The sequence below is a fragment of the Tauraco erythrolophus genome, chromosome 9 (assembly GCF_009769465.1).
Source record: "Tauraco erythrolophus isolate bTauEry1 chromosome 9, bTauEry1.pri, whole genome shotgun sequence".
NCBI classification, from domain to species: Eukaryota; Metazoa; Chordata; class Aves; order Musophagiformes; family Musophagidae; genus Tauraco; species Tauraco erythrolophus.
Window position 1 is genome coordinate 4,334,132 of NC_141473.1, and position 20,247 is coordinate 4,354,378.

At 52.3% G+C, this 20,247-nt stretch overlaps 1 protein-coding gene across 1 annotated transcript in view; it reads left to right on the plus strand.

Annotated features, from left to right (window-relative positions):
• The window catches only part of FAM53B (family with sequence similarity 53 member B), a 28,545-nt gene extending 12,915 nt beyond the window's left edge, over positions 1-15,630 (plus strand). Inside the window, exon 4 of the mRNA XM_086616727.1 lies at positions 15,301-15,630. Within this exon, the coding sequence (XP_086472853.1) occupies positions 15,301-15,630 (330 nt within the window). The remainder of the gene's footprint in view (positions 1-15,300) is intronic.
• The last annotated feature ends 4,617 nt before the right edge of the window (positions 15,631-20,247 follow it).

Genomic DNA, 20,247 nt, shown 5'->3' on the forward strand with positions numbered 1-20,247 from the left:
CGGCGAAGCCCACCCGGTGCGAGCTGTTCCCACGCCCTCCGTTTCGTCGTTCGCAGGGGAACCTCTGGCAGCGATTCGTCGGGTGGGACGGAGAAGGAGCCGTGGGGTTCCCCCCTCGCTGCTCCCCGGCGGGGTGACCTCCGAGGCTGTGTGTGTGTTTTCCCCCCTCTTTCAAGAACACGATATTTTACGGCGTTTCGTGCCGGGCAGCGCAGCGGGTGTCTGAAGGCGGGCGGTGGTGTTGGAGGAAGAGATTAGTTTTCCCTCCTCCAGAAGAGCTTAGAGGATAAAAAGGGTGGAGAAGTCACATATTTGGGTGATTGCGGGGGAAAAACGTCTCTCTGCATTGCTCTCATCTTTTGATGAGCCATGCCAGCAGCGTTTAATAAGCTGAGCTTATTTTATTAGCTAATAAACTGGATAGGGAGTAGAAACAACTCACATGCATTACTATATTTCACTGGCCGCAGGTCGGAGTAGCACAATCTCCCCCTCCTAACTCTCTCTCTACACGCAGCCGCTGGTTGCTCCATCCGTACGTGCGGCGCAGGACATCCCACGTGAACGGGAAACGTGCCTTTGCCACCATGCGCTGGCAACCGCAGCTCTTCTCGAGTCGCCATCAATAACCCGCTGGTGTGGGAGGAGGCACACTGCTGTGCCAACGTGCCGGCCGGGCGAAAAGCCCATGGTGCAGAGTGGCCAGGGAAAGAGGGGGAAGGATGCGGCCCCGAGCGCGGGTGCCCAGGCTGGGAAAAATCTTCCTCTGGGTGGCAGCTGGGGAAATCTTCCTCATCCACGTTTCCTCCGACAGCATTTTCTGGGCCTGTATTTTGACGAGTGTGCAGGTTTGTGCACATGCGTGGGCAGAGAGTCACATCTGTGTGTCATGGGCTTTGGTTGCACCCAGGGAATCTGGTGTGGAAACACATGAGTAGCGCGGGCAAGCGAGCGCCTTGGTTGGGTTGCCCACTGGGGTGTCTGCTTGCTGTGAGCAGTGGTTTGGTCTTACAAGGCTGAATGTGCCCAACACATCCACCTGGACACGCTGCCTGGCACCTTGGGAGGACGCAGAGATTATCATAAGATGTTTTGGGATGGGACCAAAACGTAGCCTGGAGTTGCAAAGCCTCAGTATGATGGATTAGTGCATGAGTGCCCCAGCCACATCTGCTGGAGTGCTCGCTGCGGAGCAAAGGGAAGTCATCAAAGGAACGAGACTGTTTTGATTTGCCTAGCTATTCTGCATGACGGTGACTCTCTCCGAGAGGCTCTTGTGCCATGGTAAGATGAGCATTTGGGAAGCGGTGGGAGGGCAGAGCAGAAGACAGGCTTCGCAGGCGCGGCATGGCTGCACGCTCAGCTGGGTGCCTTCTCCAAGGAGCTTTGCTGCAGGCTGGGGTCGCACCCTGCACCTCTCAACCCACCTCTTTGGGTCGGCCTTGGCCCCAGCGAAACACAGAGACTGAATGAGAAAAACCCCGATGGCGGAGTCCTCATGTTAGCTCCCGCGCTGGACGGCTCTTCACCCCACCTCCCCACGCTGGGGACCCTGGTGGGGACGGATTGCCCCCAGCATGGGTGGAGGATGCAGCTAAAGGGTCTTGGGGCTATTCAACCTGGAGAAGAGAAGGCTCCAGGGAGACTTTCCAGCAGCCTTCCAGTACCTAAAGGGGCTACAGGAAAGCTGGAGAGGGGCTTTTGACAAGGGCGTGTAGTGATAGGACAAGGGGCAATGGCTTTAAACTGAAAGAGGGGAGATTTAGATTAGATATAAGGAAGAAATTTTTCACTGTGAGGGTGGTGAGGCACTGGCACAGGTTGCCCAGAGAAGCTGTGGCTGCCCCATCCCTTGAAGTACTCAAGGCCAGGTTGAATGAGGCTTTGGGCAACCTGGTGTAGAGGAAGGGGTCCCTACTCATGGCAGGGGGGTTGGAACTAGATCATCTTTAAGGTTCCTTCCAACCCAAACCATTCTGTGATTCTGAGAAGTCTCAGCATCTGGCTGTCAGACTTGCGTACCAGGGGCTAATCCATGGCTGGAGAAGGACCGACACAAACCCGCCTAAGACCCAGCTTCAGGAGGATGAAGGCACAGTGAGGCTCGGCAGGTTGCCATCCTTGAGCATCCTTGGGGAGCACAGAAGCCTTGGAGCCTGCCTGGAAACTGCTCCAGACCACCAGAAGCTGGACCACCGGCTCCTGCAGACCATGCACTTGGGAGAGGGTCTTGCTTTTTGTCCCTGCAAGAGCTAGACCCCCTCTCAGCAGTCTTGGGGTGTCATCATCTCTTCCCCAAATCCCTAATCGTTTGCAAGCCGTTCTTAAATCCTGCTTGCCGGGTTAACCCAAAGTGAGCTTCACGATTTTCAGCCATCCATGGAAGCATGGAAGAGAGGCAGTGAATGGGAAGGGACTGAGAGTGGGGACAGCACGAACAAATGCTCGCAGTTACCAAACAACCGGGGTGCTAAAAGCAGCAGCGTGTCACCGGAGCAGATGTGTTTGGTAAGTGAATTTCGGGAGGAGGGCTGCGGGCTGTGCGGCCGGAGCTGGCTGGCAGGAGAGGGGCACAGAATCCCCCCTCCATGCATCGCTCCCGGTGCTGTGGAGGGGCTCTGCATGAGGTCACCAGCCCCAGGAAGGGTGCCTGCAGGTGTTTTTTGTGCCGATGGAGAAGGTTCATGCGATGGATACGGAAAGAGGAGAGTGTCCAGGCTCAGGTTTACCCTTTTTGGGAGGAGAAGGTCTGATGGGCGGCACAGAGCCATGGCAGTGGGTGAGGAGCCTCACACAAGCCAGCCCTTGATGCCCTCCTGGGTCCCTCCCCAGCCTTGCACCCAGGCTCCATGCAGGACAGGGGCATGACGAGGAGACAGGAGGACCTTGAGGCTTGACGCAGAGCTCACAGCTGGGTTGGATCCGTGTTTTCCAGCACATCTGTTCTTCAGCTGCTCCCCGGAGGCTCCAGTGAGGCTGATGGAGGACATGAATGGACACCTTCACCAAGAGGTGTGAGACATGCACATGCGTTTCCCTTGCAGTAGATGTGCCTGAAATTGCCGGATTACAACCGCAGAGTTAACGTTAATTACCCACACGGGACCAACCGAGTGCTTCAGCAGTTAGGCCAAGCCTATGCCATGAGCTTTAAAAAACCCAACTGTATCAGGTGGCAAATCTGACCAAAATATTTCACCAGGTGGGATCCGTGGGGCAGCCACTGGCTGCTGGCCCTGCCCATGGGGCACCAAAGCTGCCCGGCAGCAGCACTGGTGCTCCCGGCACAGCACCCACATTCCTCACCCTGTGAGGATGCCATGGGCAAAGACAACTCCTCCATTGTGTCAAACCAAGGAGAGAAGTTTGTTGGCTGGGAAACCGATGTTTATAATTTGGATAGCCCCGGCTTTGGCACGGGCAAGTGACCCCAGGATGTCAGAAATCTAATCACTCCTATATCCAAACGCAGCTCAGTCTGTGTTCCCGGAAAACCTTGAGGAATAGTTGTATTTTCTCTGGCTACTGTCCTCCACCCCCCCGACGGGGGATGCACTGCTGGGTTTGGGGGAGCAGGGCTGGAGCAGAGCGGGAAGAAAGCGGAGCCGGGAGCTGTGCGAGGGCCAGGGGTTTTCGTCGCTGTTCGGTTATGAAATAAGCTCCGCGTGGGAGGACTGGCATGGAGGGACGAGCAGGATTAGGCACGTTACAGTGAGCATTCTTGCCTTTGGTGGGGCGGGCTTTCGGGCTGTGGGGCACGGTCAGAGCCCTTCCCGGGACGGGAACGCCGTGAAAAGCAGCTAATTCCTTGTGGGCAGTGGGAGATGGAGGATAAGTGTGCTTGAGAAAACCCTGCGGGTTTGCATATTCCCCCAGACTGCTTCTAAAGTCTCTCTAGAAACGAGAGTGGAAAGTAAGAGGAAAAAAAAGAGGAAGAGCTGAAATTATGGCAGGGCGTCTGCTTGGCTGCACGTGTCCTCTAGCCTGGCTTTGTACGTGGCAGAAATGGCTTCTGTACAACGGTCTTCAGCATTCCAAGCAAGGGAAAGCCAAAATGTCCACACTGGGCTTTCCAGTAGACCCCAAAGAATTCACTTTACAGATGGGGAAACTGAGGCACGAGGCACGCTGTGAATCCCTGGGCACTAACGGCAGAGCTGAGAACCAAGCCCGAGGTGCCGGGTGCCGGATCAGCATCCGGCTCTGGCAGTAGATCGGTTAATTTTTTGCTTATGCTGGTAACCACATGTGTTTATAGGCCTGAAACTTGGTACCATAATCAAAATAAAAATAATTTGACCTGAAAGAAATGTTTTCTTCATACCAAGAGGAATATTTAGGCCAGGCAGGAGGGGAGGCAGCCACTCCTGGAAGCAATTACATGGCCGCATAACTGGGCTAATTAAGAAAGAGACCTAAATGTTAAAGTTCTTCTGGAAGGGAAAATATTTGGGAAAACGTTGCCTTTCGTTCCTCAGGATCCTGGTTTTGTCTCTTCTTTCTGCAATTCCCATAGCTCGGAGAGGGGCAGTGAACCCCTGTCGCTCCCCTGCTCATGGACTCACACGGCACCAGGGCAGAGAGGCTTCAGCTCGGAGCAGAAACCAACCCGTGAACACTCTTGTTGTCAAAACAGCAACAATTTTTAAAAGCCCCAGCACGGCGAAAATCCTCCTGCTCCTTTGAAACACGTGCCAACACTGTGCTTTGTGCCCCTTCGCCTGCAAACCGGGTATAAACCCGGCGGGACGTGCTCAGGCGAGCGGGTGATGATGGTGTGTCCCTTGATTCTCTCCAGTATCCAGGTCTCTATTTTTCACCCCAAGCAAGAAGAGTTTGGGCACCAGTATCCCTAAAGGGGCTACAGGAAAGCTGGAGAGGGGATTTTTACAAGGGCATGTAGTGATAGGACACGGGGTGATGGCTTTGAACTGAAAGAGGGGAGATTTAGATTAAGTATAAGGAAGAAATTCTTCCCTCTGAGGGTGCTGAGGCACTGGACCAGGTTGCCCAGAGAAGTTGTGGCCACCCCATCCCTGGAAGTGTTCAAGGCCAGGCTGGATGAGGCTTTGAGCAACCTGGTGTAGTGGGAGGGTGTCCCTGCCCATGGCAGGGGGGTCGGAACTAGATGGTCGTGAAGATCCCTTCCAACCCGAACCGTTCTATGGTTCTATGAAATGTTGTATGTGGCTGTACTGAGAGATTTTAATTTGTGATAGCACGTTTCCAAATACGGCTATCCTTTTTACAGTTGTTTTTCTAAGTGAATCATTTATATATATATCTCTATGAAAAATTATTTTTTTATATATATTAGTTCAACCTCAATCATGTTCCCTGCAGCATGCAACCCCATGTAGGGATTAGCCTGGCTGGAACTGGAGGATGGTCTGGTAGTGTTTGGAAATACAACGTGCCATGGAAAGGAAGGCACAAACGTCTTTGTGGCATGTAAGCCTCAGCACCGCTGGCGAGAATTGTCAGACGTGATGGGAGGTATCGGTTCCTACCCGTTCTAAGTGCCCCGCTACGGTTTGTGCACTAGGAATAAATGAAGATCTGAGGTTGTCACCTGTGTCCCATTTCTGATGGCTCCACGAGGTTTTGGGTTCCCGGTGAGACTTCAAAGCATCTGCACTTTGAAGAGCTCTGTCTCTCATAATGAATACTGTACCACTGATGTCTTCTTCTCCTGAGTTTTCTCTAACGTCCATTTACTTTGCTGCAAGAGTTGTTCCCATGAACACCAAGGACTCCCAGACAGCTGGCAAACTACTTCTCCTCCGTGAAGCTCCTTATTTTATATATATATATATATATACACATATACATGATTATATAGTATATAGCATAGTATAGCATATAGCATATGGGACAGAGAGTAGTTGCTATAAATCAAATAAGGCAGTTAAAATACAATATGCCTTTGCATTTCCCCGTGGTTCTGGAGACCTTCCCATGTTTGTGAATTCACCATAAATAGCTCTGTGCCCTGTGTGTGTGAAGGATGTGAAGGATGGAGGAGGGGGTACTGGCAGCAACGGGCCAGCTTAGAAGATGGTGAGGACGAAGCACGGGATGTGTTGGATAAGGAAGAGTTATAGAGGAGATTTTGTGCCTGAAAAGACGCCTGTTACGGGAAGGGTGCTGAGATGTCGGAGCTGGGTACAACGGAACCATTGAGGTTGCGTGCTGTAGACAGGCAGCGCCGTTCATGGGGTGACTTCACTGTCCTCTGAGGAGCACGTGCCTTCGCAGGATGGAGTCATCTGCAGCAGGAATCACAAGAGCGGCCTCCTGAAACGTGGATGGGTGGTTCTTGTGTTTTTCAGGATTAAAATCAGCTTCAGCCTGGACTGGAGATCCGGAGGAGTGGGGTGTGTAATGCTCTTGATGCTTGGGAGCCAGGCTGTCCCCTGCCTTGTTGTCCTCTCCAAACTAAGGAATAATGGTGGTTTCCATGAGGATCCATGCACAAAGGAGCTCGTACGCTCTCAAAGCTGAAGTAAAGAGCCCACCAGCTTCAAAATGTTTCAGGCTGGCCTTGACGCTGCGTGGGGAGAAGTTTTAAACTGCAGAATGGGAGAAGTGACATCTCCTCTGCGATCACCCAGCTCTTTCCTCGAGGGGTGAAATTCTCTAAATTTCCACGTGAGAAGGTTTTCTGTTTAAATTCTGGCAGCTTTCGGGCTTGCTGGTGGGCGCAGGAGGGGCCTCACCGATCTCGGTCGGTGTCAGCACCCACTCGAGCCAGTGGCAAATATTGCCAAAGGTAGTGACAGGCGATAAACTGGAGGTTTAAATTCCAGACGTATCCCAGGAAATAGTTTGCTATTGATGTAACTTTTGAGACAGATTCCAGCTTCCAAGCCCCAATGTTTTTAAATAAACACGAATGAGAGCCTGCAAAGGTCAATTTGTGGCTTGGTGGGAAAAAGCCTTTGGTTCAGGATCGAAAGGAAATGACTCGGTTCGGAGGGCACAGAGGACCTCGAAGACTGGCTGGTTTGGACTTTGGTCAGACTGTGACACATGCCGCCATCGTTATTCATTGCCCTGGTATTTTTGGATTTAAAAACTCAAGTCATTGAAAAAAATTCAAGTCAACCTTGGAAATTAGGTTCATGACAATGTTTACTCCTGTTAATAGTTTTTTTTCCCTCCTTGTTCCTTTGACAAACAATTCCCTGTATTCTTTGAAGGACAGCAGACCTCGTCTGGGCTGGTGTCCTCAAGGCAGGGTGGAGCAGGTGGCACTCATTGAGGTTGCCCACTGGTGCGAACTCATGTTGCTGCTATCCTTCTGCCTGCGACGCCAGGGAGGATGCTCGTACGCTACGAGGAGCTTCACCCCTGAAATATTGCTGTTGCTTTCAGAGATGTTTTGCATCAGTTTTTTCCTCTGCTGCACTAAAAATGAAAACTTTTGTTGGGCATCATGGATTGCCCTGCTCTGAGAGTTTTATCAGGTCCAAGCGTGTAGATTTTTAACGTGTAGAGGGTGATGTGTTAAAGAGGAATGGATTCTTTTGAAGTTATGGCACTGGACTGGACCTCAGATGCATCAGCTCCATTCCTGCCTCCTCTGCAAACATCCTTCAGAGTTTCCCTGCCTCAGTTTCCCAAATGCAAAAATGAAGGCATTGCATTTTTTCGCCTACCCCTGTCCATAAGCTCCGGAGGCTCTGCTCAGTGGAACCTAATTTGGGTGCTCCCCACAGCAATAAAACCTTCCTCTTAGGCACCAGGTCATATTGCTGCACAAAAAAGATCCATCCCCTGGAAAAGGCAGCCATGGAGTGACCGTTTCAGGTAAGGTACTTCGGGAGAGTCAGAGGCCACTTGCCGGAGGTGGTTTATTGTGGCAGGCTCTGGTTTTGTTACCCGACAGAGCTTTTAATAGCAACAACGTGCAATGCCATGACACCAATTGTTTTCATTTTACAGTCGAAACGGTCCCGTCTGCCCCAGTTGTAAATTAGTGACTCACCGAACACAATGGGCTGAAAATAAATCCAGCTGCGGAAGCAGAAACGGGCCGTGCCCAGGGACGTCGGCGTTTCTGCCATGAGATTGCTTTTCCAGCATGGGCCGGGATTTGTGTGTGTGGACAGGGGGGATCTGAGTGCTGCAGCACCCCGTGGTATCCGAGGACCGTGCCCAGCCACCCCCTGCTCCCGGCTCCATCCCGCCGCGGGATCCAGGGATGCAGGGTTGGGCGTTGCGCCCTTGTTCACGCTCACATGGGAGGACAGGGCTGGAAACATGGACAAAGCCCGGCAATGTCTGTCCCAAACAGAGACAAAATCCAATTATATCCCGAAGACACGCAGCTGATTCACCGCGTGCTGTTTAACCCTCCGGTCCCTGGGCTCATAGACTACGTGGACCCAAAGAACGGCTTTTATAAAGCACAGAGATTCGTCCTGAAATGAACAGAGGCACTGGAACAGGTTGCCCAGAGAAGCTGTGGATGCCCCATCCCTGGGCCAGTTTGGATGAGGCTTTGAGCAACCTGATCTGGTGGAAGGTGTCCCTGCCCATGGCAGGGGGTTGAAACTAGCTGATCTTTAAGGTCCCTTCCAACCCAGACCATTCTATGATTCTATGACATGCTCAAAAGTGGTGGCCAAAAGTGATTGTTCATACTGGTTTTAAAAAAAAACACCCAAGCTCCAGCACTCAGGAGATTTTCAGGCTCACTGCTCCCTGCCACGGCTCAGGGGGATGCGGCGGTGGCAGCATTTGCAAATGGTGGTTGGGTTTTTCACCCCCTGAAGGGGCTTCATCAATCGTGTCTTCTTCTGTCAGAGGCATTGGAAGGAACCTCCATAGCAGAGGTGCTCGAGCGCTCGGATCATCTTCGTGGCCTCCTCTGGACTTGCTCCAACAGCTCCATGTCCTTCTTATGTTGGGAACCCCAATCCATAGCATTGCAATAGCATCACTGGGAGAGCAGCCCAGCCCTGATGCCACCGTCCCTGCTCGGCTCTCAGCAGCACTGAGGGTGTCAGCATCAGTGCCCTGTGGTGCTCTAGGGATGCTCCGCTGCAGCCTCTTGGGATGCAGGGGAGAAGGTGGGGAGGCTGTGAAAGGCTGGGCGCAGGAGAGATGGGCAACCTGGAAATAAATAAATACACAGTAATTGCTCATGGGGCTGCCTGATGACCTGTCTGGGCGAACGGATTTCTCCAGCACGTAGTGAAGGGTTCAGTGTCTGTTAGGGAAAATATTTGTTCTTGGCAGGAAATGAAGATTTCCTCCAATTATGGTTATGAATGGTAATGGGCCGGGAGGCTGCACTGGGACCAGTCCCCGCGTGCAGGATGCTGCAGGATTCTGCACACCGGTGGGATGGTCAAGCCCCGGCAAGCATCACTGCTCCCTGACTCCATGCATAGCTGTGCCTGCTGTAATTCTTCATGATTTCTGGGATTCATCTCTCTAGCATCTCCCTGGGGCTCTGTAGCACCAGGATGATCCCTGTTGGTGCGTCGGATAACGGCTTTTTCCTTTTGCATTTAGGAAAACCCACTGAAGATCCTCACTGTCATTGGGGCACCTAGAGAGCTCCAAAGACAAGAGCAAAACCAAATTAACTCTACAGGATCCAAACACAGCACTAATATTAATAACTTAGAGCCTCCTTCTTGCTTTTTTTTTTTGGTTTTATTTGGTTAATAAATAAATTGTGGTGTGAAGTCACTTGGTAGGATAGTAGATATTTCTGTGCCTGCTCGTGACAGCTGTTTTTCACACCAAGCAGAATAAAAGCAAAATTATCTGCTAAAGCTGTAGACATTCAGTGCAGCATCTGAGTGCTGGTGCCTGTTATTGCGAAATTAGGAGTGGGGCTATGGAAATACTCCTCTTCATCAGCAGTGAGGAGGGGAAGGAGTAGGAAGGCAGACCCTGAAAACCAGGGCAGCGTTGTGGTACCCCCCGGGAGCGATGTGAGGAGCTGACCCCTCCGAAGGGGGGATGCTGCTCTGCAGCATATTGGCTGACAAGAGTTCAGGGCCTCCTGTGAATTACTCAATGCCTCCATAGATAAAATTTCAAAAAAAATAGTAGAGTGGATGAGTTTGAGCTCCCTGACACGGCACTGCTGTGTACAACCTGGCGCCGGCTCCGCACCAGGCGCGTGAGCTCCGTTGGCATTTCACAGACTCCATAACTGCCTCCTGTGTTTTCCTTCCTCAGGTGTTTCGGTCGTTTGTTCCCCGACACTTCATCCATGGCTCAGAGGCTCCTTCTGTGGGAGCACCGTGTCGGTGTAAGACCCACGTCCACCCCCTCGCCGGTGGTTTTGGAATGTTGTTGTTGGAAGCCGGTGCTGCTGAGCCGCGCTCGGCAGCGGTTGCCAGCGCTGTTCGGGTTGACACCCGTATCTCCTGATTTTTGGGGAGGCCAAAAATCAGCCACGGGGCTGTTGGCAAAGCTCCTGAGATGCTCTTCGTGGTGATAAAGAGGAGAGGTTGGTTATTCCTGGTTATTCCAGGACTGAGCAGTGCCTGGAGTAGATCTCCTCGCTCTGCCCAGTGCAGCTCCCTCCTCATCGCCCTTCCTCCCCTTCCCGCTCCCTGGGGAACCAGCCTCGGGAGCAGGAGCCTGGGGATGGTCTCAGAGCAGGTTGTGAGTGCCTTAAATGTGGGGGAGAGCAACGCGTGTGTGTGTGCCTGGCCTGGATAACAGCAGTTGTTACAATGAAGTTCTGTAGAGCTTTAAAACTGAAGGAAAACTCATTTTCTAAGTTTGAAAATGAGTTTTGCCGGCCCGTCCTCCCCAGCACCGTGGTGAGCGCCTCTCATGACACGAACACCAGTGATGCAAAGGACCAAAGCAGCAGATAACAAGCCAGGTTGAAGGTGTTTTCGCCTCTGAGAGTGATTTAAACCTGAGATGGGCACCCTACACGGTGTGGAGCATCACAAGAGCCCCGTGGGATGGAGATGTAGCCTGAGCTTGGTCCCCACCGTGCAGGGGCTTTGCTCTGGAGGTCAGCTCACTGCCCTGTGGCCCATTCTGTGGCCAAGGGTTTCTTATTTCTATATTTAAATGATTTTTCAGGTGCTTCCTTTAGGAATGTCTCATTTTCTTCCTCTCCCTAAGGGATTGCCTAGCATGCCGGATTGCTGCAGCTTCAGAGAGAGCCAGGGGAAGACAAACCAGCACCTCAGATGGTCAGAAATGGGTTATTGCAAAAGGTGTTTTGGGTGGAAGGTCCATTGCAGATGCTCACTGGGTGACGTCAGGGTGGCCACGAGCATCTCCCAAAAGCCACCTGTGTCAGATCCAAGGGGAGAGTATCTGGATTCCCTCAATTTCCTTCAATGTTTGGGATGCTGGCTGCTCCTTTTGGTCCGGTGCTGAAGGACAAGGTTGTGGAGAGGCTCGGAGGGGGCCCAGGGCTGCCTGGTCGTGGGGAACAAGCACCGCATTGTGCCACCAAAACTGCTCTTTGCCCAACATCAATGGAGGACTTGACTGCCCGGGTTTTGCCAGCTCAGCACTTCAGCACGCACTAAATTCACCCAATAAATAAAAAACTCCTGACAAGTTGAGAACAGACACCGCTTTGACGGTGGTGGCTGACCCACCACTGCTCTGCAGCTGGCATAGGCATCACCGGCTTGGTTATCACCATCCTGAGGGGACCTTTCCTAAAAATAATCATCCCCACACCCTTGCAACGCCGACCCCAGCTGCGCGGAGGCCGTCTACTGCACTGGGAAGGTGAGGCGTGGGATTTCGTGGCAGCCAGTGCCTGGGAAAACTTGTTTTCCGAGCCAAGTGCCAGCAAACCTGTGTCAGAGCGAGTGCCTCCGCCCGGCACCCGCACGTGGCCTTTTTCCATGAGCAGCCACTGCAGCGCCGGAAGCAATGGGATTGTCGGAAGGGTTTTTCCATCCTCTTACAGGGATGTAAAATGTTTAAAAATATTACCTAGAACAACTCAAGGATGTAAGTGGAAAATGTTAGGTTGCAGAACATGTGGATTTGAGCAAGGAAAATGAGGCCATTGGCTTGATTATCTTGCCAAAATCCAATAAAATGCGAAATTTCCCTGGAAGTCAAGTATGGATGTTCTCCGAGATGTCGCCCAAGCTTGGAAACACATTTCGTTTGGATGGGAAGAGTGTGCTGTGGACCTGTTTAGTCACTCTCCAGGTTACATCCTCCTTCATTCATCATTACAGACATCACCCATCTCCTTCTCTGGAGCACTGTGGAGCATCTTCCATCCTCGCAGGACGCTCTAGCCCACCCGCGGTAGCCTGGCACATCTGCGCCTGGGTACCGAGCCCAGGGAAGCACCAGAGCCAGGAGATGAACTTGATTAGCAGAAGGAGAAAAATTAACGTTCTCAGAAGTGCCGGAGTTTTGTTTGTAGAAGGGATTTGTGCTTCTGAGAGGGCTGTTGACTTTCAGGAGACTTAGGCTTTCAAGTGCCTAAATCACTGTTAGAAATACGCTTGCAAATTTTTTTACGTACTTAGAAAATATTTCTCCAATGTCCTCAGGCCTTCTCCAAGTGCAGTGGTAATTGCGAGTTGTCCATTAACCACAACGTGCAGATCTCTGCTTGAAGCTGTTCGGTGTTCAGCACCTAGAAGACCCGGTTGCGTGGAGAGGCACGGCTTGGATTTAAAAAATAGGAGAAGGATGACGTGGGGACTGGGTGCAGTTGGGTTTTTAGGGGACAAACGCCGCGTTTTTCACGTGGGCTTGGGGCCTGTGGGTTTCTGGGAGGTTTCAGAGACTGAAGGCCATGTGGAATGTAGCTTGGGCAGTGGCCAGTTCCTCCTTGGGCAGGAGGAACGTCTCCTTTCAGATACAACAGCCTCTGCGTCATCTCCTGCAACAACTCGTTTTACCGTGGTGCGTCATTTCGCGCAGCGCCCAGAGCCTCTGGGCAGCGTGCCGTCAGTGGGTACGGATTCAGCGCAAGTGCCTAAGAAATGGTTGGAGTGTGAAGTAGGTGGGGCTTTCACCTGCATCCCTTAGGGATGATTTTGCTTTATTTGGAGCCTGGATTAAGTTATTTTGGTGGAGTTACTCCCAGCTTACCTGGATTTGAAAAAAAAAAAACAAAACCCAAAACCTCAAGCGAATGTGCATAAATTCCCCAGGAACGTCACTGGGCATGTTTGGAGCAAGGCTGGGTCTTCCGGCTGCGTGTTTGGTCATGGACTCTGCTGGGTACTGACACTCTCCTGGTTACTCTGAATTCAATCTGGCCCAGGATGTGATGAAAGCAGCATGGTGTTTGCCTTCCCCCGGATAAATGAGTGCAAGAGACCTCCAAGAGCTCTCCTGCACCCTCCTGTTATCCCCAGGCAGCCCAACGTCCACGTTAGTGTAATGACATGTTGTCTAACCTGTATTAACGTGTTCCAGTGATGAGATTTTACAGCTTGTGGAAATCTCTAGCAGTGCTCCAGGGATCTTTATTGTTGGAAACACGATACACCCTCCTATACCCCTGGCTTGCTGTCTCCAGCCTAAACCCCACTTTTCCTAAACTGTTCTTCGGAGGTCACCTCGTCTGCTGCAACTTTTTGCTGCTCCGGACTCTCAAAGAGCTGTCTTTGCAGATTTAACCCCACGAGACAGATTCTTCAAGAAAATACTGACTGATGCCAGGCTCATCAAGTGAAGCCTTTGAGGAATCCCACCTGATCCACATTTCCACCAAGACCTGAGCTACCCATAACTTAACCATGGAGTGTCGTGTTTCTCCGTTACTTTTTCTCCATGTGCCCATCTCCTACAGCTTGGGTGTTTATTGGTTCCACCAATATTTATTGGATAAATACCCGGGTGCATTGGGTGGGACGCGGCTGGACCAGGTGTCTGTGAAGCGAGCGCACCATCGCACGCTTGTTTTGCACACTGGCTCTTGCGAGAAGCTTGCACAAGCTGCTGAGATGCTCCATGGTCTTCTCCTGCCTAGAGCCCGCGGGATGGCCACGTTATTTCCACTGGCATTCTCTAGTTAGGATTTAGTTTGCTCCTTTGAAAAACAGTTTGGGTGAAAGGCATGCCGTGTCAGGTACGCACGCTTGTGGTCAGATGGCATCTCTGGGAGGTTGTGTCTGCTCTGTTCTGGAGGATTTCAAATGCCTGTGAGCTCCTCACCATTCTTGGAGTTTGAAAATGGTTTGAAGACATGACAGTACATAAACTAAATCAAGTTTCTGGTCAAGGCAACCAGCCATGGAGCCTCTTTGTTAGAGAGACAAGGGATAGAGAACTGACCTTGTGTGATCTTGAATAAGAGACGGTGACCATGATCCATCACAGCGGAGGGTTTAGCAGCACACGAGCTCCAGCTGCTTAAAAAAGCGACTGAAGTTTCTCTTGGCTAGTTTAATAAATGGAATTGTTGGAAACATTCATTCGTTTTTGACAGAAGAGCTCTGTGCTGCCTTACATGTAGGACTGGGAGGTGGCAATGGGGCGGAGGTGATGATGGGGTGGAGGTGGTGATGGGGCAGAGATGGTGATGGGGTGGAAGTGGTGAGGGGGTGGAGGTGGTGAGGGGGTGGAGGTGGAGATGGGGCTGACCCGGACCGGGGTGGTATTGGGTTGATGGTTGGACTTGATGATCTTAGAGGTCCTTTCCAACCTTAATGATTGTATGATTCTGTATTTTTGATGCCATCACCATTTGCAGGGCAGGAGAGGCGCAGGACCTGCCATGGACGGTGAGGTGGGGGTTTGCAGTGGCTGCCCAGCTCCTAGGGATGAGGCAGCTGCGAGCTGAGTGTTTCTGCAGCTCTGCTTGCTTTCTGCTGGGCTGGGGGGGGCTTGCGAGTTTGGGGGTTGGAGGGGACTCTCGGCTCACCTGGTGGAATTTCTAGCCAGGCACAGCTTCAGGTTTCATAGAACCACAGAATCATAGAAAGGTTTGAGTTGGAAGGGGCCTTCAAGACCATCTAGTTCCAACCCCCCTGCCATGGGCAGGGACACCCTCCACTACACCAGGTTGCTCAAAGCCCCATCCAGCCTGGCCTTGAACACAGCCACAGCTTCTCTGGGCAACCTGTGCCAGTGCCTCACCATCCTCAGAGGGAAGAATTTGTTCCTTAGATCTCATCTAAATCTGCCCTCTTTCAGTTTAAAGCCATTGTCCCTTGTCTTATCACTCCTTGCCCTTGTCAAAAGCCCCTCTTCAGCTTTCTTGTAGCCCCTTTAGGTTCTGGAAGGCTGCTCGAAGATCTCCTCGCAGTCTTATTCCCTCCGGTCTGCATTCCCACCCCTCTCTCACCTGCCTCTCTCCCCTTACCTTTGCAGAACCGCCAGACTTTCAACAGCCTCACCTGCCTTAGCACCGCCGCCGAGGACGGCTCCCCGCGGCTCCCCGGCTCCCGGCCATGGACCGCGGCCCCCTGCTCCCCGGAGGTGATGCCAGGCAGGACCCCCGCCTGCACCCCGGTGCCGGAGCCAGCGTGTTCGCGGGCCGACGAGCGCCGGCCCAGCAGGGACGACCTCTCCTGCGAGGAAGAGGAGGAGGGCGGCGGGAAGGAGGAGGACGGGGCGGTGTGGCGGAGCGGAGGGACGGGCGCCGAGAGCCTCTTCCAGTTGGATGGCGAGATAGATATTGAGCAGATAGAAAACAACTGAGGAGGGAGTGGGTTGTCTCGCCCCAGGGTCGGGGGGGCTGCCGGCAGAGCCGCGGAGGGCTCCCCGCTGCCAGCGCTGGGTTCGGGGGGTCAGCTGGAGGGGACGGAGCAGCTCTGCCAAAATTTCATCAGGTATTTAGAGCAATTTGTGCGCGTGCGTGTGTAAATCTTGACGTTCTTTGTAACTGCTGTAGCCAGAGACCAGCCAGTCCGGGGAAACCGCTAGCCCAGCCGGGGACACCGCGCCCAGCGATCGCCAAAACTGGCGTTTCGGGAGTCAATGGCTTTTGCCACCGTAGGGTGGGAGCTGCTGGGGCCGACTGCGCTGCCCTGGGTCCCGCTGCACTTGACAGGGGATGCACAAGGAGAAACCACCACCCGTGGGACTGGAAAGAGTGGGAGGAAACCAAAATATTGAGATTTGCAAACCCGGCTGCGGGGGCGGCTGCGGCGCTTCTTCTGCCGCATCCCACACGGCCCCGGCACCCCCTCGCTCCCCACGTCCCTGCTGGTGCCCTGAGACGAAAAGGAATCGCGAGTGAAGCGTTTCGCTTATATTTAATAATGGTGAGAGCTGGATTTTTACTTTTTTTTTTCCTTCCATTTTCCTTTCCCTGATGAGGAACTAAAAGGACCCCCACTGTGGGGCCGCATCTACAGGAGTGCTTGGCGGGCGCTGCCCGACAATGCCCAAATACTTTCTTCCCTATTTTTTTTTTAAATTCCCAGTCCCCTCTCTCAAACCCATGGGGAAGAAGCCCCGATCAGGCTTGATGCCACCCTTGCTGGGGTTCCCAGCACCCCGTTTTGAGCGAGGTCGGGCCGTTCACCCATTTTCCCACGGCTGTGCCCTCTTTGCCACCCGTGGCACGGCTGCCGCCCGCTGTTTTTGGCTCTGTCTTACTGTGAAGGGGCTGCCCACCCGAGGCACGCCGTGGGGTTACTTGACCAGTTCAGCCAGCGAAAGGCTGAAAATCCAGGTAGCAGCACTGAAAGCTTTTCCTCTTCCTGTGCCTTTTTTAAGCACAGATAAAAGCGACCGGTAACGTTTGTACGATACGCATCGTCTTCGGTTAAAAACAAGCTGTCCGCTTGCCAACAGATTTAGAAGGACACATATTTTTTTTCCCCCCTCCTTTTTTTGGTTTTTGTGGTTTTTAAAAGCTCTAGGAAAGCTGTACGAGCGGCTTCCAGCATCTTCTGCAGGTTCCCGAGCTCTGCAAAAGTTTAAAAAAAAGCCATTGATACCAACGGCAATTGAAGACACAACATTTTGAACAGGGTTTGGCACCCCCCTTGGCAACCCTTCCGGGGTCCCTAACTCAGAAAGGGCTGAGAGCCGCTGGTGCAGGTTTTATTCATCATTTCTGGTTATGTTACTGCACTTTTTTCTGCGGTGGTTCGGGATGCGTGTGGTTCCCGTCACAGTGGAACCCGTCAGCTCTATTCCTGTCCCGGGGTTTTGCTGGTGGCAGTGGCCGCATCCAGTCTCTCCAAGCCGGGTGCTGGCAGGCAGGACTGGTTCCAGGTATTTGGGGAGGGGACGACAGGGATGTCTTTTCATTTTGGAGACTCCTCCAGCTCTTTTAAAGTGTCGCTTGACGCATCGTTGAAAAGAAAATACATCCTGGCTTCATTTCTAGCCCTCTTGTAGGGGAAGGTGCTGCCCGTCTCGGATGGTTTGGGAGGGTCCAGCGTTCCCCTCCGGCCCGTGCCCCCGCAGCAGCACGGCCACAGCGCGGTGCTCAGCTTTGAGTCTTCCCAGTGCTCAATCCCCCTCCAACCACCACCGCGTCCTGGTGGCCACCTAAGCTGCCAGCTCCCGATGGACCGAAAAAAGGGCAAATTCACCCAAATCCATGTCCGGCTGCTGCCGCGAGAGCTCCGGGTGGGCTCTGAGATGTGCGTCACCGGGACTGTGATTCCTAAGGGCTTCTGTTCTCTTTCCAAGGGCTGCCCCCGGTGCCATGCTCACCCCCCCGGCAGGAAGGTGGCCCATGGGCCACCCCCCAGCTGGACTCGCCGGAGCCGTAGCGTTCAGTTTACACACAGCACAACCCCTTTGCCTTACTCAAGACGCTTCTCCAATGAGTCACCGCCTTACACCGGCCACGTTAGCGACGGTTTTGAGGCCACGGTGGTGTTCTGTTGGGTATTTCGTTGGTGGGTTTGTATGATTTCATGTACTTAGTTTAAGAAAGCCTTACTTTTTAAATAATTTTTTTTTTTTCTGTAGAGGTAAAACATTTGTGGATTTATATATATATAAATATATATATAAATAAAGTAATTAAAAATATGAAAGATAATATAGTATGTGCCTCAGATTCAGGGGACATCCTGTTGATTGTAAAAGCCAGAAGCGACGGTGCTCCCCGGAGTCAGGACATCCGTGCCCTGCGACCGCAGCGGCAGAGCGGGACATCCCCCCGGGGCGGGGGGTCCTGCTCTTGCCTTGGAAAGGACTTCACCTATTATTACACAGATGCTTTTGGTAACCATTTCCCACCCACCCCCCTCCGACCCCGGCAAATTCCTGCCGGCTGCCAGAATGTGATATTAAAGTAATATGCAGACAAGGGATGTTGTTCCTTGCTGGGTAGCTCAAACAGGCTCATTATTGCCAAGAGACTCGGTGGCTTGGCCAGGGCATCACGCAGCCGTTTCAGGACACCGATGGGAAGGTTCATTGGCGCGTGGCATGGAAAAAGGATTTTTTTTTTTATTAGGAAAAGTCATAGCACGCGCGTGGGGCAGTTTGCTGTGTGTGTCTACAGCTCTCGGAGCCTGTTTTAGGAAAGGTCACAAAAAAAGAGACAAAGAAAACAAAAGAAGCGTTTGTAAAATAGATTGTAATTATTTTTTTTCTGCGTTACAGCGTAGCCTGTTTGGCCAATAAAAGTTGTGTTTCAAGTGCATTGTTGAAAAGCTCCTGGCTGAACGGGCTGACTAACGGACTTCCGTAGGATGTTATAGGATTGTAGCAGTGCTTATGGGTTTGATGTTGGAGAAATCAAAAGAAGAGGATGGCCAAAAACCCCCCAAAAAATAAAGATGAGAAAACAAACAAACAAACAAATAAAAAAAAGCCTTCTGAAGCTATGACCTGTAGCAGCCACGTCTCGCTGGCAATTGCACAAGCACAGCGCGATGCTCGTGTCCCCGGGGAGGGGCTGTCCCAGGTGCCCTGTCTCTGGGTGGGCGAGGAGGCTGCCCACCCCCACCCCCTCCATGACTTGATTGCACTAGAAGAGCAGCTCAGTCTCAGGAAATCGCTTGTTACTTTTACTGTGTAAATAAAGCTTCCTGGTTCAATAACCCCCCACTGGCGTCGTGCCTCTCTGTGCCATCCCCGTGGACGGGTGCCGCTGCGGGGTGGGGGGCATTGGGGTGGGGGGCGTTGGGGTGGAGGGGGACACTGCTGCCTCTCGGGGATGTAAGAGCTCGGTTGTGGCCCTCGTTGGGGTTTGATGGGGTCTGGCTGCACCTCCTTGGTGTATCCCTGGGTGCTGGGGGGGGGGGTGCCCAAAAATGGGTCCCCCTCTGGGACCCTCCATTGGGGCGTCTGTGTTAGAAATAGTAAGGGTGTCCCAGCCTTGTGTTGCACCAGAAAAACAGGCATTTTGTGACATTCATGTGCAAGCAGATATGATGTGTCATCCCCCCCAAGATGCATCCCACCACGGTGGGGGGACATCTCCTGTGGCCCCCCCAGCCTGACACTGATGTTATTTAGCTGTAGCGCAGCCGAAGAGGTAACACAAAACGCATGTCGACATTTAAGCACCAAGTAGCATCTTATGCTTTAAGGACAGAAATAACATCTCACTCCTTCAAATAAAGCCTAAACCCGAGGAAGGCAGGAGCCCACGGCAGGGCAAGGGCACGCAGGGTGTTAAATAAATTCTTGGGGAAACGGGGTAGTATCTCCCTACAGCCTTTGTAAACCAGAAAGGAAAACGGCTGCGTTTCCTCGAGCGAGCAAACAGTTTAAAAAGTTTCGTGACAGATGGCAGGATGTTTATCTGCCTAAACTTAATCAGATTGAAGCGATAGGCTTAGTGTAATAGAACAAAAAGGAAGAATTACAGGATAAAAAAGAAATTCTCGGTGAGTCGTCACAGCCCTAACGTTCGACCGCGCGTCCTTCGTGTGCACGCAGCGCTCTACACTTCAGCTGAACCGCTACCGAGAGGATAAAAAGATACAAAACCAGACCAAAAAAATTGCACTACGGTCATTTTCCCAGATATGGTTTATTTAATCATCATTTTAGCGCTAGCCCGCTTTCCCCTGCTGTCCCCAAGGGTGCAGCCAGCTGGTAGCTCTGAAAAACAAGGATTTCCAATGCTCGCAGGCTGCTCCAGGAACACGGAGTGTCGCTTTGGTGTCCTTCAGGGTCATCTTCAGCTGCTGGGACCACTGGAAACAGAACTGGAATTCCTATTTACCTCCCGCTTGGAAATGTAGAGAGCAGTAGCTGAACGCAGCCAGAGCACACGTATATATAAATATACGTAACACATGCAGGTGCTGGCAGGCACGCGGTGCTGGAGCAGGAGCAGTGCCAGGAGATGCTGAGCGAGCAGACTGGGCTCATCCTGTTCAGGTGGCTGCA